At 42.6% G+C, this 18,592-nt stretch overlaps 2 protein-coding genes across 5 annotated transcripts in view; both read right to left on the minus strand.

The window, feature by feature from the left end:
- The window catches only part of LOC134527844 (uncharacterized), a 286,375-nt gene that overhangs the window by 133,116 nt on the left and 134,667 nt on the right, over positions 1–18,592 (minus strand). For all 4 annotated transcript variants that reach the window (XM_063360800.1, XM_063360797.1, XM_063360799.1 and 1 more), the window contains exons 13-14: positions 17,995–18,122; positions 2,227–2,478 (exon numbers count right to left, since the gene is read on the minus strand). In XM_063360800.1, the coding sequence (XP_063216870.1) occupies positions 2,227–2,478; positions 17,995–18,122 (380 nt within the window). The remainder of the gene's footprint in view (positions 1–2,226; positions 2,479–17,994; positions 18,123–18,592) is intronic.
- LOC134527847 (cation channel sperm-associated protein 2-like) overlaps positions 1–18,592 on the minus strand; it is a 254,149-nt gene that overhangs the window by 119,934 nt on the left and 115,623 nt on the right. The gene's annotated exons all lie outside the window — the stretch shown is intronic.

Genomic DNA, 18,592 nt, shown 5'->3' on the forward strand with positions numbered 1-18,592 from the left:
ACATTCACAGACGAGATGTTGTAGCAGTTAATTGTAACTGGATCGTCATTCAAAATGTATTTACACATGCCATGTCAATGAGTTGTGGGACCCTTCTTGCATGCACCCCTCCTCTGGATATACAGTTCAGAAGTTGTAGGTTGAAGAGGTGTGTGTACACAGTTGACCCTCTCCAAATAACTTGTCTTGTGAAGAAATATTCAATGAGACTCATACCAGGGATAAGACCGGCCAGTACAATGTAGCTTTATTGTTTAAGGAGACGTTCATGATTTTTGGAAAGTCTCATGACCCAGCACTGGGCTGACTGCACAATCTTGAGTGAAAACTTCAATCGTGATCAACCACTAAAGGCTTTGCACATCAACTTCATGCAAGACTACCTTCAACAAGGTCATTTGTCTCAGTTTCACTCTCGAAACTATTTTCATATTGCATTGCTCATCATGGTGTGCTTAAGCCGGACAGTACCAAAACCAAGATATATGTTATTTCTGACGCATCAGCTAGAGACAGTGTGAATTGTCCCTGAATGAAAAACTTCTTACCAGGCCTAAGTTATACAAGGACATCATTGACCTACTCTTAGGGTTTAAAAGCCATGTTGCTGCCTTCACTGCAGACATACAACAAATGTATCATGAGATTCGGGGTCATGAGCAGTTTCAAGATTTTCAGAGGATATTATGGAGACCATCAAAACATGATAGTGTGTGACTGCCAACTTAATACAATGACTTAAGGTGTCTCAGCACCATATCAAGCCCTCCGCACTCTGCATCAGTTGGCTGCAGAAGAGAAGCAGCAATTTCCACATGCATCAGCTGTGTTGCTTGAAGACAAGAACATGGACGATATTGTGACTGGAGCTTCAAGCACACAAGCTGCTCTTTCTCTGCTCCAAAAGGGACTGAAACAATTTGCTGAAGGTGGGCGGCTTTCACGTGAGAAAATTTGAGCAACAATCCATCCCTACTGTCATGGCTACCAGCAGAGATGGTCCAGGGCAGTGGAACTCTTCCACTTGATAGCTCGAGCAGACTCCCTACCATCAAGCGTTTATGGAAGGCACACATCCACGATGCGTACATATGCCTTCTTGTCTGCTTTGCCACCAGCTTCTGATCTCATGACAGAGGCATTCTTAGCCACCTTCTGCTGGTTCCTATCATGTTGGAGTCAGTGCTCAGACATGTAGAGCGATTGTGGGACAAACTTTGTTGGTGCCAATAGTTAACTTACCAAATTTCGAACTTCCACCTTGAGTAATGACACCAATGACATCTTGGCTCAGGCAATGGTTAATCACCAAGTGACATGACATTTCAACCCTCCCTTAGCTCCCCACTTTGGAGGTCTGTGGGAAACAAGGGTGAAATTAGCCAAATACCTCTTGATCGAGATTGTGGGTTCCCAGATACTTACTTATGAGGAGCTTTATACCCTCATGATGCAAGTGGAGGCTACCCTGAAATCAAGACCATTATGTACACAGTCCTCAGAACCAAAGAATTTGTCAATCCTTACACCTAGTCATTTTCTCCCCCCTGGAAAGATGCCAGAGCCAGATCTGTTGCATATTCAGATTAAACGACTTTCCAAATGGCACCAGTACTTTGGGAAGAGATGGCATGAAGACTACCTCCTGAAACACCAGCAACGACCCAAACAGTCTCCCACACAAGATAACCTTCATCATTGATTCATTGGTTTAAGTAAAGGATAACAACCTACCACCACTTTGCTGGAAGTTTGGTTGTGTTTTGAGATCCATCCCGGCCAGACAAATATCATGAGAGTGGCACAGGTGAAGACACAAGGCATGATCCTCCACCCAGTGGTCAATCTGTGTCCTCTACCTAACCGATAAAGGTAGGCGGAATGTTGATTGTAATTATGCAATTATGGGTATACTGCAAGTATAGAGATTTTGAATTTGGCACCACAACTTGAGTGCTCTTAGTGGTTACTGAATGCATGCATGGCCAGTCACATTAGGTCTGTTGCCATACTCGGATGTGCGGATGTGTTCACTTATTATTTATTCTCCTACCAGTTTTTCGCTGAAACAAGCCCTTTAATAAGTTATAACTCAAAAAAAGAAATAATCATAACTGAGTATGAGACTGGGCATCAATAGGTGTTCTGTATGCCACAATGAAGTTTGATTATACTCGTTAACCTGTAAATAAATGTATGGAATGAAGAGAGATGAAAGGAAAGTACCTGCACGCCGAGGTCCGGAGGCCGCACGTCGGGCACCAGGCCCGGGTGGAAGGCACGCAGGCCGACCGTCTTGGCCGCCAGGTGCAGCAGCACGAGCACAAACTGCTGCAGCACCTCCTCCAGCGGCACGGCCCCACTCCCCTCGTCCGAGCAGTCCAAGGACTGCCCGGGGGAGCCGCTGTCCCGGCCCAGCAGGCCGCGCAGACCGGGTCGCAGCAGGGGCGACGACGGGTCATACAGCGCTGCCAGCCTCTGGCAGGAACAACCACGTGCATGCGCTCAGAGAGCCATCTCAGCTCCCGCTCTGACAAAAAGAGGGTAACCTGTTTTTTAAATGAGTTTTTTTCATATTTTTTATGTAATGAAACTCATAAAAAATATATGAATTCGCCTCGTTGGTTTTAACTGATGAAACCAGTAACTCTGTGTTTTTTAATAATTTATAAATAAAAATTAATATTTTTGAACGAAATATATTTTATGACAGCTGTTGTCCACAATACTTATTTTAATAACTTTTAATAACACAGGTCAACAAAAAAAATATTTGTAAAAACTTTTGAACCAATTTACCTCAATTTCATTTATTTTTGGGTGCTAAAACCATATTTGGTATCCTTTTTTTTTTATCACCAACAGTTCACTCCCAATAAGACATCAGTTTCATATTTCAAAAAATAGGGACAATTTAAAATGAATAAATGTAAACTCAGTTTTTTATTAAGTTATAGTTACCATTTAAGTTAAGATTTACTGCGAGTTCGTAAAGGATAGCCCAATTAAAGATTTTATTACACTACACAGTTTTATTTATTACCACTCCTTGTCACTTACAAATAATCTCTTAAATTGACAAATAATGAATTACACTTAAAGAAAGGTCTATTCCTCAGTCACATGTTCCACACACCTCGCTGGGCCGCACCACTGGCGCAACTCCCGCCGCAACACCCCTCGTGGTCCTCCGTCGCAGGACTCCATCGCCGCACTCCGCCGCCGCCGTCACACTTCCCCTTCGCCGAGATCCCACTCAACACCTCGCTCCGAACTTCGCCGCGCCCGCGACACTATCGCCCGGAACTGAATTCTTCGCCCTGGAACCTTCGTCCAGGGACTTCGCCACTCTATCGCCCGGAAACTCCGCCGCGGGAAAACTCCCGACTTCACTCTGAACTCTCTGCTCAGACTGACTCGAAGGCCGGCCCTACCTCCTTCGGTTCCCGTCCAGAACAATCGGGCATGTCTCCGAGATATAGCGCGACCTTCGCCGTAGAAATGCCCAGAAACGCGTCGTGAGTCCTGTCGAAGGACGTGGCGGCTACTCAAAGAACGCTGATAAACGCAACAAGCATCGGGTTCCCACAAAACGCGCCGATAAACATGTCTGACTCCTTTTATGCCGCAGTGCGCCCTCTTTTAAGTAACTCAATCTCAGGCAGGTGCGCGCTGCGACGGTCAGGATGTCGCGAGATAGTATGACACGAAATACCAGGGAGAGGATGCGGGTGGAAGGGGGCGCAGGCAGGCCGAACGAGCGCGGGGATGTCAAGTACTGCAGCCAAGCGCGATCGTAACATTGCCCCCTCCTTAAACCTGTTTGTCCCGAGCAGGTAATTCATTTCTTCCTGCATATCTCTTTAATCGGTCTAGATGCACCACTTTCATTCATCCTCTTTTCCCCTTCTGGATACGATACACCACATCATTTAACCGTTTCAATACTTCATACGGGCCTTCCCATGCTGTCTGAAGCTTAGGACACCTGCCCTTCCTTCGCTGAGGGTTATACAGCCACACTAAATTGCCTTTGTGATATCCTGCCGAGTTAGCCTCCATGTCGTACCTTGTCTTCATTCGGTTTGTCGCTATTCGGAGGTTCCTACGAGCTTCGTCATGTATAAATGTCATTCGTTCCTCCAAGCGATTGGCATAGTCGGTAGTGCTGGTCGACTCTTGGTGAGGATGACCGAACTTGATGTCACAAGGTCTCCTCAACTCCTGTCCAAATACAATACTTGCAGGAGTCTGCCCAGTCGAGTCATGAAAGGCAGCCCTATAAGCCATCAGGAATAACTGAATATGTTGATCCCAATCTTGCTGATGTTCGGCCACGACCTTGGCAAGGTGTTCCTCTAGAGTTCGGTTGAACCTTTCCACCATGCCATCCGACTGAGGATGTAGGGCTGTAGTCCTGGTTTTATTTATGCCTAGTAACCGGCACACCTCCTGAAACACTGTGGACTCAAAGTTGCGGCCTTGGTCTGAGTGAAGCTCCATTGGTACCCCAAATGTACAAATGAAGTTGTTGACTAGTGTATCTGCAATGGTGGTAGCCTCCTGGTTGGGAAGTGCATACGCCTCTGGCCACTTACTGAAGTAATCCATCACTACCAGAATATACCGGTTACCATCTTTAGTCTTGGGGAATGGCCCAGCGATGTCGATTGCTATCCTTTCAAATGGAGCTCCCACATTATAGGCTTGCATTTTTCCGCGACTACAATGTTGTGGTCTTTTCCTAGCCGAGCATGTTTCACATTTTCTAAACCATGCCTCCACGTCCTGGCCACATTTCAACCAATAGTAGCGTAGGCGGGTCTTACCCAGAGTTTTGTTAACTCCTAGGTGTCCGCCAGAAGTACCATCGAGTATTTCTTTCAACACCTCTGCTACTAGACTCTTTGGAGGTAATAGTTGTGAAGAATGGCCACATCCTTCTAGTCCGTTCTTATTCCTCCTCCCTACCTTCCCCTCCCTTCACTCGCCCTCCTCTCCTTTCCTTCTTCTCACCTTCCCCTCCCTCATTCCTCCTCCTCCTCCGACCTTCCAGATTCTTCCGGCCTTCTAAACCTTCCTTGCCTCCCCTTCCCCCCTCCTCTCTTCCCCTCGTCTCGCCCACTTGTTTACCGTGAGTAAGCAGGCCGCTTCACTCGTTCGTCGGCCGGCAGCGGTCCTGGTTCTCGTCGCCCCTGTGTCTGGTAAGGCGTATTTGCTCGTCATGCCCATTTGTTTTGCGCCTTTTGCCCTGCGGCCGAATGTGCGTTGATTAAAATTGATGTCTGGCCACTTGTTTGGCAGCATGATTCAGGCCTTCTGCCCTTTTTGATTCATCTTCTCGTGTTTTTATTTGCTTGCTACCACGCCTTACCAGGTACACAGGGGCGACTCGTAATTATAATTTGTCTTTTTTTTTTTTTTTTTTTTTTTTTTAAATGTTAAAATATTATTGACTTTACAATCTGTTATACTTGCGTGTTTTATGTTTTGTAAAGCACTCTTTTCTTATAGGAATGTGCCATTTCAGTATTAATGATGTATTCAGTATTTTTCAGTATTAACGAATGTACTAATTAATGATGTTGTTCAGATTATACAAAGGGATTTCTGCTATATATATTTATTTATTTATTTATTTATCTCCTTTGTCTTGTATTAATTGTGTCTTGTGATGCCTGAGGCAGTCAGGTGGGTGACTCTTGCCCCACCTGGTTCAGTTGCATCTTAACTACTTTTCCATTTGGACTTTCCCATGCCCTCATCAGCAGCCCATCCACAAGCCTTAAAGAATCCCATTGTGCCCAATAAGCCTTCACTTCCTTTTGGTCACTAGATACCTCCTGCCATGATGGACGTCCAGTACCCTTTTCCATCCAGCTTATAATGGGTTCCAGGTCAGGGTCTTGATGCTGAGCTGATTTCAAGCTGGCATTGTCCCATTTGTCTTCACCGTTTGTTATAGTAGTTCGCCGAATATCTTAGATTCCCTCATTTTTCTCTGCTCTCTTGCAGTGGTTGCAGTCTACCTTGCAAGGTTCTCGAGAAAGAGCATCGGCATTGCTATGAATTCGGCCCTGCCTGTGTTCAATCTTACAATCATATTGCTGTATCTGTTCAATCCACCTAGCAAGTTGTCCCTCTGGATTCTTGAACTGTAACAGCCACTTAAGTGCCGCATGGTCAGTTCGTAAAAGGAATCTCCTCCCATACAGATATTTGTGGAAATGTCGGAAGGACTTTACTACAGCCAGAAGTTCTCTTCTTGTGACACAATAGTTACTTTCAGGCTTAGACAAAACTTGACTGTAGTATGCTATGACTCTTTCATTCCCAACCTGGACTTGGGAAAGTACAGCTCCCAACCCCCTTCCACTTGCATCTGTGTCAAGGATATAGTCTCCATGTTAACGGGGATAGGCGAGAATGGGGCTTGTACACAGGGCTTTCTTGAGGTCTTGAAAGGCAGTCTCGCATGTTGGCGTCCACAGAAATTGCCTCCTTTCCTCGGTCAGCTCATGCAGAGGCTTTGCAATGGCTGCGAACCCAGGTACAAACCTCCTATAGTAAGTACAGAGACCCAAGAAGCTCCTTACATCATGCTTGTTTTCAGGCCGTGGCCACTCCTTTACAGACCGGATCTTCTCAGGGTCTGTTCGGACCCCATCCTGTGATACAATATGTCCGAGGAATGTTACCTCATGTTGAAACAAGAAGCACTTCTTAGGACTTAACTTGAGCTGTGCATGGCGAAGCCTGTCGAATACATCCTGGAGGTTCTTTAAATGCTCCTTTAAAGTATTTCCCACCACAATAATGTCGTCCAGGTACACTAGACATGTTTTCCAAGTCAAGCCATGCAGCCCAAGTTCCATCAATCTCTCAAAGGTTGCGGGTGCATTACATAATCCGAATGGTAACACAGTAAACTGAAACAGCCCACTTCCTGTTATCCTCGGGGTGCAGCTCCACTTGCCAGTAACCACTCTTTAGGTCCAGCATAGAGAACCATCTGGTGCCAGAGAGTGTGTCAAGTGTGTCATCGATGGGGGGGGGGGGGGGTAGCTTTCCTTTTTGGTGACATCATTCAGCTTCCGGTAATCCACACAGAACCTCAGTTGGCCATCCTTCTTCGCTACCAGAACGACTGGGGAAGCCCAAGGACTTGCAGAAGGCTCTATGACACCTCCCTCCATCATACTTGCAATCATCTTCTTTGCCTCTTCCTGTTTCGCTAGAGGAAGTCGCCGTGGTGCTTGTCGGATTGGTTCGGTATCGCCAGTGTTAATGCGGTGATACACGATGCTGGTTCTTCCAAGGTCAGTGTCCCCTAAGGAAAAAACATCTTGATTTCTCAACAGGAAAGAAGTAACTTCTTCCATATCTTCACTTGTCAGATTATCTTGGCTTCGCTCCAATAACTGTTCTAAATTAGGATTAAGTCACTGCTCGGTATGTATGCTAGGTGAAGAAGACTCACACAGGCCGACCCAAGAGACTGGTTCACAGCTAGCTATTGGGTCTCCCTGTTTCAGAACCCTCGTTCGCGATTCAAGGTTGGCTACCCTGACTGGTACAACCTCGCCGACCTTAGCAATGCTTCGAGCAATCAGGAGCTTTTCCAATCCTAAAGTCTTATCTGTCTCAATCAGGTAGCTCATGTTGCCCCTAGGGTCTCCCATTATTCTAGCAGCTACAATCTGCTCATGGTTTGCTGGAATTGACACAGATTCGCTAACTACTACCTGCATTACAGGAACTTCCAATTGATCAGGGGTAAACAAAGCCACCTCTTCCCCTTTTATACGCAGTACCTGTCCCTCCATGTCAATAACAAATCCATACTGATTCATTATGTCCACTCCTATAATTACTACATCAGTGATATCGGCAACAAGAAATGTCTGTGGTAATGTCCAAGTCCCAATTCTTACTTCCGATTCCAACCATCCATGCACTGGTGCAGTGTCCCCAGTAGCTGTTTTAAGCCTGTATGGAATGGGTGTTCTCTTCAGTTTGTCCCTACTCACAAGGTCTGAGCGGATGATAGACACTGATGCCCCTGTGTCAACAGTGAGTAAACACTGTCTACCATTGATCCATCCATTAAGCAACAAACTGTCCTGACCTCTGCGAAGTAAGGATACTGGGAAAACCCTAGGGGCTACCATTTCCCGTAGAGCTGGCGTACGCCCCCTCACACCAGCTACTGCCCGTTTCCCTGTTCTTCTCGCTTGTCTTCTTTCTGTGATATCTTCTTGCGTGTCGGGCATTCCCACTGGATGTGTCCTAATTCTTGGCAGACAAAGCACCGTGGGCGTCCTACTCTTCGGGCCTGGGTACCCGGAGTATCATTTAGCAACTTCTTCAATGCACTGATGATATCTCCTTCATTAGTGTTGTTTCTGGCATTTCCTTCAGTATATGGCTCCAGTCCAGTTCTCCTTGTCCTAATGCTGGTGTTTCTTGAAGCACTGCTTGCTGCTTCAATTTCCAAGGCATGGACCAAGGCATCGCAGCTCTTCTTGTGCCGGGCCAAACGAAGAGTCTGCTGTACTTCTGCATCTCTAAGCCCGTCTATAAATGCACTGGTTGCCAGCTGTTGTCGAAATTCTGTTGGTGCATCTGGATAAGCGAGGTACACAAGACGCTCAATGTCAGCCACGAATTCCTGGAATGTTTCTGAGGGCCACTGCTGACGTGTCTTCAGGGCTGTTCTGTATACCTCGCCCATGTGTCGGTTGCCATACCTTAACTCGAGAGCTTCCACCAGTACCGCACATAGTTCTTCTGCTCTGGTACTGGTATGGTCTGAAGCAGCTCAAGTGGAGGCCCTCGCAGGGCCAGGACAAGTGCTGTAGCCTTCTCCTCCTCACCCCAGCCATTTTCCTCAGAAGCTGCCTCAAACTGTCTTCTGTAGACAGCCCACGAGGTTGGCCATTGAAGGTGGGTGGCTTGAACTTTGAATGGCCGTTGACAGCACTCTCTAGCTTGATGTCCCCCGAGGAACTCCTCTTGTTCAAAGCAGCTGTAGCCTCCTTAATCAGTCGGCGACACTCTTCCATTACAGCTGCTACTCGCTGTTCGGTGGTCTGCTCGAGCTGAGATAATTGTTGGGCCACTAGTTCTTCTTGTTCTGCTACATGTTGCTCTTGTTCTGCAAGATGCTGCTCCAAACACTGCACTTTGCCTTCCAAATGGATGCTGGTTTCATCGATCTTCTTTTTCATTTCTTCTTGTGCAGAAACTATTTCGTTTCGCATCTCCTTTAGTGCTGCAACTATTTCGTTTCGCATCTCTTCTTGGTTTTTCTTGATGTCCTCTATCTCTGTCTTCATAGCATTCTTCATCTCCTCTTGGCAGTTATCAATTTTATTCTTCATCTCCTCCAGCCTATTCTCCATTATCTCATGGCAGTTATCAATTTTATTCTTCATTTCTTCCTGGCTGTTATCAATTTTATTCTTCATTTCTTCTCTCATTTCAGACAGGAAAGCCATTAAATTCTTTAACTCGTCGGCAGCCATCTTTCTTGTCCACATTTACTACAAGCCTAAATAATTATTTTTTTTAATACTATCCTTAATTTTAATAACCTAGCCGAACCTTCTAATTAAACTAACAATAACTCTATTGCATTCAAAACTATCACTGGGTACAGTAAAATCAAACTAACTCTAGAAATTCTAAATCCACTAAATTTATTCTCAAAAACTAAATTCTATTTCTTAACTATTCTTATAATAAATCTGAATCCTAAATCTATTAATTAAGGCTATCCCACTTCTGACACCAAAATGTTACGATTTACTGCGGGTTCGTAAAGGATAGCCCAATTAAAGATTTTATTACACTACACAGTTTTATTTATTACCACTACTTGTCACTTACAAATAATCTCTTAAATTGGTAAATAATGAATTACACTTAAAGAAAGGTCTATTCCTCCTTCACATGTTCCACACACCTCGCAGGGCCGTACCACTGGCGCAACTCCCGCCGGAGCACCCCTCATGGTCCATCGCCGCACTCCGCCGCCGCCGTCACACTTTCCCTTCGCCGAGATCCCACTCAACACCTCGCTCCGAACTTCGCTGCGCCCGCGACATATCGCCCGGAACTGAACTCTTCGCCCTGGAACCTTCGTCCAGGGACTTCGCCACTCTATCGCCCAGAAACTCCGCCGCGGGAAAACTCCCGACTTCACTCTGAACTCTCTGCTCAGACTGACTCGAAGGCCGACCCTACCTCCTTCGGTTCCCGTCCAGAACAATCGGGCATGTCTCCGAGATATAGCACGACCTTCGCCGTCGAAATGCCCAGAAACGCGTCGTGAGTCCTGTCGAAGGACGCGGCGGCTGCTCAAAGAACGCCGATAAACGCAACAAGCATCGGGTTCCCACAAAACGCGCCGATAAACATGTCTGACTCCTTTTATGCGGCAGTGCGCCCTCTTTTAAGTAACTCAATCTCAGGCAGGTGCGCGCTGCGACGGTCAGGATGTCGCGAGATAGTATGACACGAGATACCAGGGAGAGGATGCGGGTGGAAGGGGGCGCAGACAGGCCGAATGAGCGCGGCGACGCCAAGTACTGCAGCAAAGCGCGATCGTAACAATAATATAAAATAACTGAATAGGTAATATGAATAAATGGTGCTTATTTTTTTTTTTTTTTTGTATTTTCTCTCCCTCTTCTCAGTACAATTTCTTGCATAGCTTTTTCTTCGATGTCATGCATTTTGTTGTTGTCTGTGAAGTGACCAACAGTAATCACCCATCATCTTGGTATTCCGAATCCCTGGTATCGTTTCTCCATATCTTTTATGTCCTGATGAAACCATTCCCCTTGCTCTTCACTCACATCACCTAAGTTTTCAGGAAAAAAATCAAGATGATTATGAAAGAAGTGGACTTTAAGGCTCATCAGACAACCAAGAGTTTTGAACGTGTTTATTATATTAGCTACAGTAAATTTGTAGTTAGGGGCTTTCACATTGCCCACAAACTTAGTCACGACTTCTTTCAATGATAGCCAAGCCTCCTTTAACCTTTTAATTTATCATTGCATCAAAGTTGGAATCGAACGTCAGTTTAAGAATATCAGGAACAACAAAAATCCCTTCTTTCAGTTTAGCTTTTTATAAATGAGAAAATTTACTACACAAATATTTGAAAGAGGCACCATTTTTAGGCAAAGCTTTAACGAATTGTTTCATTAAGCCCAGTTTTATGTGGATTGGTGGCAAAAGAATCTTTTTGGAGTCTAGTAAAATTTTATACAAAATATTTTTTATTCCAGGTGTCAAGTTTTTCATACAAGCCATTGTTTTTTGGACCAATGTTGATCCCTTGCACTGCTGTCTCACTCACATATAAAAATTGGAAACTTTGTCAATCCTTTTTGTTGACCAAGACGCATGGAGACAAATTTTAGATCTCCACACAGCATCCAACCATGAACTGTATATTTAATTTTCTGTAAAATTATATCAAGATTTTCATAAGTTTCCTTCATGTGGACTGAATGAGCAACAGGCAATGAAGCATAAATATTTCATTATGTAATAATGCATCTATTAAACTTGTTTTTGATGAGTCTATGAAAGATCTCCAATCTTCATTCTTATACTCAATACCTAATTCATTCATTACACTGTCAATATGATGGCAGTAAACCAAATCCTCTTCCTGCATAAAAAATTAAGAAAACTGTTCATCTCTAGTTATATAAAAGTAAATAGATGTTCCAGATTCAAATAAATTTTTTTTCTTGAGTCTAGAACCAAGTAGTTCTGCTTTTTTCTTAGTCAAACCCAAATCTATCACTAATCATTTAACTCAACTTGTGTAAACAATTGTGGTTTTAAATTTTCTTGAGAACATTTGAAATCATCATCACTCGGTTGAATTTCATTTAATTCAGGACTGGACTGAAAAACCTCATCACTAGAATCAGGTGTGCACAGGAACAGAAAGTTCCAGTCTATGTTCTATTGGCCAATCAACTGAAGTAGTGTTAGGGTAGACAATTACTTGCTTATTTTAGAGTAATATCCAGAAATATCTATGCGGCTGTAACGGCTGATCTTCGCTGCCGTTGTCGGGTCCTGGTCACTGTGCCTCGGCACAGTGCTACCGCCCCTGGTGTACAGCCCGCCCCCAACGGACACGTTTATCGGGAATTACCAAATGCGAATTAATAATAATGCGCATAATGTGCTTTTGAACCCTTTATTAGGATTACTCCTACACAGAAACACTGCGTGTCATGCGACTGTGGGTCCACGCGCTAGCGTGGCGTCATGAGCGCAGGTCCGTCCTCTCTCAGTGGCTGCCTCCTCCCGACTCCCTCCGGCACCTCGCCGACGCTACAGTTTTGCGTCACGCGGTGACCACTAGCCAATGGCTTGCAGGGAGCTACTGGGTGGGGCTACATGAACGACCCACTAGGTGCACCAAAGACCTTACACTGCAAAAATAAATTTTCTTGAAATGATTTTTTTGTTCTCTCCATACCATGGGTATTGCAAATTTGAAAGCTTTCTTTTCTTACTTATGCCACTTCCTAAGATCCTCGACACATCTATAACATACTTTGTAAGGAACCCACCATTTGTCTTGATTACCTATTTCCACACCAAAATATGCAAAGTATACTTTTTTTACAAAGTCTGTAATGTTCCTTTGATGTTTTTTAGTTACAAAGTCACCACATATATAACAGAAAGCGTTAGAAGAGATTTTACAAACACGATTAGCCATATTAAAAAGTGAATAAAAATAACATAGGTTAAGAACTGCAATTTGAGGTTGAATTAACTAGAAAAAAACAAACTGCTGTGTAATTTATCAGAACTATCAATCTTATAACATTTGATTGTATTGGTAGCCTTATGCCTATGACACAGAAATATATTGTCAACTTGATATTTCTATGATAGCAAATATATTTTATATGTATTTCTAAAAATAATTTATACTTTCTTAAAATATAACAATGTTACCAATTTTTGGGTGATACAACTTTTTAAATATAATTTTAAGTACCAACAGAATTAGATAAAATTATTAAAAATGTTTCTTCATAGTTGGCCATAAAAAATGAAATTAAAAAGTTGTTTAGATCATGCAGTTGTTTTGAACTCACAGTTAAAAAACAACATTGTTCTCATGAGAAAACACAGGCACACCAAAGCCTCGCCGAAGGCCTCTATGCTGATGTATATGGTTGAAATATTATAAATAATGTCCAAAAGGAGGTTAGAAACAGAAGGGCCTGTACCACAGATGTGAAATTATACTATTTAATACTGTTACGAACGTGAGCAAGGCCACGTCACGTGCGGGTGCACCACTGGATGACATCACGTGGCCGCCGCAACATGAGACGTGCCGCGTGCGTCTGTAGATTATAAGGGTCGCCGCATTCCCCCCTCCTTCCCTCCGCTCACCGCACGGAGCCTATAACCTGACACTTGACACCTGACAGCTAGGGGAGTTCCGCGAGCCACCTGGCAGCTGCCGACGCGTGTCTAGAGATTTCTCACGTCGGGTCGGCGCGGAATGACGCGACTGGCCCCAGCCACGCTCGTGTATTCTAGAAGGGCGCCTAGGCCGATATATAAGCCCGGGACGCCGGCCTCCGGTGGAGTTCAGCTGGGAGCTGGGAGCTGGGAGTTTTCCAGCGGCGGAGTTTCCGGGACGATAGTGCCGCGGGTGCGGCAGAGCGGCAAAGTCCTTGGACGAAGGTTCCAGGGCAGGGAGTGAGTTCAGTGGAGTCGGGAATTTTCCCGCGGCCTCGGCGAAGGGAAGTGCGATGGCGGCGGCGATTTGCGGCGATGGAGTCCTGCGGCGGAGACCCACGAGGGGTGCTGCGGCGAGAGTTGCGCCAGAGGTGCGGCCCAGCGAGGTGTGCGGTGTGTAAAAACGAGTGACTGGGTAAGCAAAATTTTTAAGTGCAATTGATTATTTGGCATTTTATTATTTTTTGTTAGTGAAGTAAATAGTGGCAATAAATAAAACTGTGTGGTAGTAAAATCTTTAATTGGGATATCCTTTACGAATCCGATCGTATCAATACATAAAAATGTTAGATTTGCAAGCCACCGAACTTAAACTAACACCTATAAAAGTGTACTTGTATATTTTTAGTATATAATCTTTTAAAGCCATTACAGTGATTTATTAAATAAAATGGCAAAAGATTGAACCCACAAAGATTTCAAATCTATTTTTACATTTTCATTAGCCACTATATTGAGTGTTTTTTCTAATATGAAAAAAAGGAATGATTAATGCCCTAGAATTGAATCCTATCAATGACAAACTAAAAAAAAATTATATTAATTGACCTATTGGAACACGGTCTCACTTCAGGACCGTACATTAAGTAACTATCAACTACAACAAGCCGTGCATTGACCATGGAGTGTACGCTGGGTGTCTGGCGACATGAAGACCTCCAGCTACAATGTGTTTAGCGCTTCGGTGTTCTCCTTGGCCTTCTCCTCTTCCCTCTCCACTCTGTTTGTATCTGCGTTCTCCTTTTATCTCTGCTTCCCCTCTCTGGTATAGTGGTAGAGCATGCAAAGGTGTGGCTTGCATGCTTTGCTAGAAGAAATAGGGCTTGAGACCCTAACCTTCTCCCTTGTTCTGATAAAGTGACCATTGAAAGTAGTTCTCTAATCGTCGCTACAAGCCACGTGAGGTAAGCAATGGCAATTTGTAGGTAACTTGGTTGTTTGTGCAAGGTTCATGGTAGTCAGACCATAAAAAGTTTCTAGTAAATTTCTTTACATTTTGTTAAATTGATTTTTGGCTTCTACCTTGTAAATCCTAACCGGTTTAAATGTTTTTGCATTTTGCGGAGCTTGCTAAAATTGCATTTCTACTTCTATGTGCCTAGGCCATACCATACTTTTCCTCGCCTTCCTACTTAAAAATTAAATTGTGGCTCATAAAACACATCTTATATGCTAATATTTTGACCATAATTTTGCCGATTTAGGGTTGAATGCTGATTGTGGGACGTTTGGTTCCTTGTAACATGATTCTCCTATTTTCGATTTTGACAGTTTAACTTCTTAAGCAGTTAAAGCCTTGGTGTGGTCGTCATATATTTTTCTTTGGTGTCTGTATTAAAAATTATTAATTTGTAACGCTTAAAAGTAAATCTTTAATGTTATAATTTTTGCATTTGTCTATCAATATAGGTCATCCTCTAATGTAATAAAGCCTGTATTCTCATTATAAAAGTTTTTTTTGGTGTTTTGAATATTGTTATAGTGTTCAATTAAAATAGTTCACCTATAATTTAGTATGTGTTTTAAAGCTTGTTTCCAATATTGGACCCTGCAATGATATTTGTAATTTAAGGTGTATTACTAATCGATTTTGTATAATCAAAATTTAATCCCCACCAATTATATTTCTTGCATCTTTTACCATGCTCATGTTACTTGTAGTTGGGAGCTGGTACTTCTCTAGTAATTTGTTCTGTACCACTATGAAACTGATATTTGCACAAACATGTAACAGGTTGCCTGTCGTAGCCAGCATGTAGCAAAGTGAATACAAAGGAATAGCAAGTAGGGAGCTGCGCAGTAACATATTGTTGTGGCAAACAACCATCATGCCTATACACACGTGACACGTCCACTCGAATCAAGGATGAATATTGTAAAAAGATAAAGGTGCAAAACTGATTTTACCAATCAGTAGGGACCCAAAAAAAAATGGTAAACGAAATTCAGTGGTTTTTAAATTTCACGTAAAATTTTAACATTGTTGTGGAAACACAAAGTTTATCATTATTCAATATTCAAGCATATATGTACAGCAAACGTGTCACACACATAGCACAACCGTGTACTAATAATCAGAATTTTTCATGCTAAACTTGCCCTTAATTCAGTTTTAACATTTTCAGTTACAAAATGGGCCAAACAAAAACAGTTGGTGTGCCCATTTAAGGGTACTGCAATTTCAGTTTCATAATTATTTTTGTACGCCATTATAATTTTATGCTGTGTAAGCCTCACAACAATCAAATTAACAAGGAAAATATACAGTGGAACCTTGTTACAATGAGAGCTGACAATGGTGGGGAAAATCCTCGTAATAACCAAACATAGTAAATTGAAGTCAAAGTTAAGATTCACGAACCTTCTAAAAAGTCTTAATTTTACACCGTAACTCGAAAATGGTGCACTTTAGTGAAAAACGCATTGAATAAAAGTTGTAGCAAATAAAATTAAAAATTGAAAATGTCTCTATGATTTTTTATTATCTGCAATAGTTTTCATTATAATCGGGAATGAATTGGTCTGATGCATGAGGGAACAATGGGACACAGTTAAGATAGCAGTTGGGGTGACGGTCGCTATGTAAAGGAGGGGAGGTAAGTGAAGCGGAGAAAGGAAAATAAATAAGTGTGAGAAGAAAGCTGCGCAAAGAGAGGGGCAAAGGCTTCCCATTCTGTCTAAGCTGATTTATTTTTAGATTTCCCCTTAACGTCGAAAGCCAGCGCAGCAGCTAGCTACAAGAGGGAGAACCTTGGCTAACGTAACAACACACAGACGCACTCTACGGTGCTTTATGCGCAGCGGTGAACATAATCAGTTTATACTTTCTGGTTAGGTTATATTTGTGGCCAGTCTCACCATAAACATGGCAATGCAGACACATTTTTCTCTTTTTTTTCCCCCTTTTATTTGTGAGCCTTCATGAGCTGCTGAAAAATTGCCTTTTCAAGCACCTTTGTTCAAGTCAACCTTGAACCTAGGGAAAAGAGAAAAAGAGACAGCGAAGAGAGAGAGGACAATGCTGGGTAATAATGGGATGAGGAAAAGAAAAGGAGGAGAAGAGTAAGAAAGGAGGGGAAGAAGCCATCACCTCAAGCGAGAGAGCCACTAGAGAGAGAGAGAGAGGGAGCGCATGTTGTTAGTCACCACAATCCCGCCCACTGGCTCTCCTCTTGACCCCTTCCATGCTGCTGGGGAAAATAGCAGAACGAGACAAGGCACATAGCTTGTCACCAGTGACGCCACTTCCTTCGTCACACTTTTAGCGGTCTTTGTGTTAACTGGGTAAACGTTTATTCAAAATGCCATTTAAATCACTCGTACGTACGGCAGGGCCAACAAGGAAACATTCGTTATTACCAGACAAATAAATAATGATTTACGTAGTCAAACTGACAGTGCATTACAAAACTCTTGTATCTTCGAAGGTCTCGTAGTATCCTGTACTCGTAATAATGAGGTTCCACTGTATGTATGGTGAGAAACATAATATAATAGTGACAAATGTTAAAATGTTTGAAAAATTTTCAGATGCTAATAAATGCTATAGAACTAGGGTACTGGAAAAAAAAAAGTTTTCAAACTGAATTCAAATTTAACTATTAAAATATTCTCAAACACGAAAGATAGATTAAATAAAAAGAATGGGAAGAAAAAGTTATATTTAAATAATTATTATAAAGTCAAAGTAGTTTTAAAAATATTTGAAAACAAATGGTTTCAAGGGAAAAAAATTTATATTTATTATTATAAATACTAAAACCAAACTATGAAAGAATGTTTTCAAAATTCAAGCAATAATTTTTCAGCAGTTGCAAAGTGCTTATTGTTAGCTTGTTTTCAACTTATCTGAAAAATTCTGAACTGCAAAAAAATTTAATCTCAAATTTAAAATCCCTAGTTGTACCAAGTGGAATAACACTTTGAACAATTGAATAGTCATCATTCTGAAAAGTGAGTATTTGCAATTGAATTGAATACAAATATTAGATTATTGATATGGGAGATTACAGGTATTGGAACACACCTAAAAAGAATTTTAATAAATGTCATGCAGTACAAAAATGAATTAAATTTTCCTAATGTCTAAAATTGCTACGGTTGAGTTGAGTTTTGAGCAGTGGTTGGCTGCACTGTACACAGTGAGGTGCAGCCTGGCACGAGACTCCATGTGGGGCACAGGGGATGTACCTGGAGGGCGAATGGCTCGAGGCGTGGCAGGCAGGCCGTCACGAACTGCAGGTGAACCTTGCAGTGCTGGGGCCGAGCCAGGAACGCGGGGAGGAGCGTGGGGTCACTCACGCACATCCACAGCCCCGCTGCAACACACAGCAACAGGCGCAGCAACTCATTACATGATGCAGCAACAACTGTGTAAGACACTCTCTTACTCCTGCCAATTTACCAGAATTTGCTCCGCTTTTCCTGTCTGATCGGTCTATCTACCAAGACAACATATACATCACAATTCATACTGTATCATTAGTGAAAGATTTTATGGCTTTATTTCTAGGACAATTTTGTTTTTAGAACAGGATATTTTGGTGTTATTTTGGTACATTTTCTTTATTCATCAAAAAAGTTATTATTCAATAAATATGAAACTAAAGTATGTATTAATACTTTTATTTTATTTCACCCAAATTGGTCTCCTTTTGATTGACATCTGATGCACATATAGAGTAAAATCATTAGTATTTACCATTATAACATTATAACACACAAAAGTTTTGTAATTTAAGTTAGGGTTTGTCAAATTACCGATTGATTTAACGTATTCAGTTATATT

This window comes from Bacillus rossius, chromosome 1 (assembly GCF_032445375.1).
Source record: "Bacillus rossius redtenbacheri isolate Brsri chromosome 1, Brsri_v3, whole genome shotgun sequence".
In the NCBI taxonomy this organism is placed as follows: Eukaryota; Metazoa; Arthropoda; class Insecta; order Phasmatodea; family Bacillidae; genus Bacillus; species Bacillus rossius.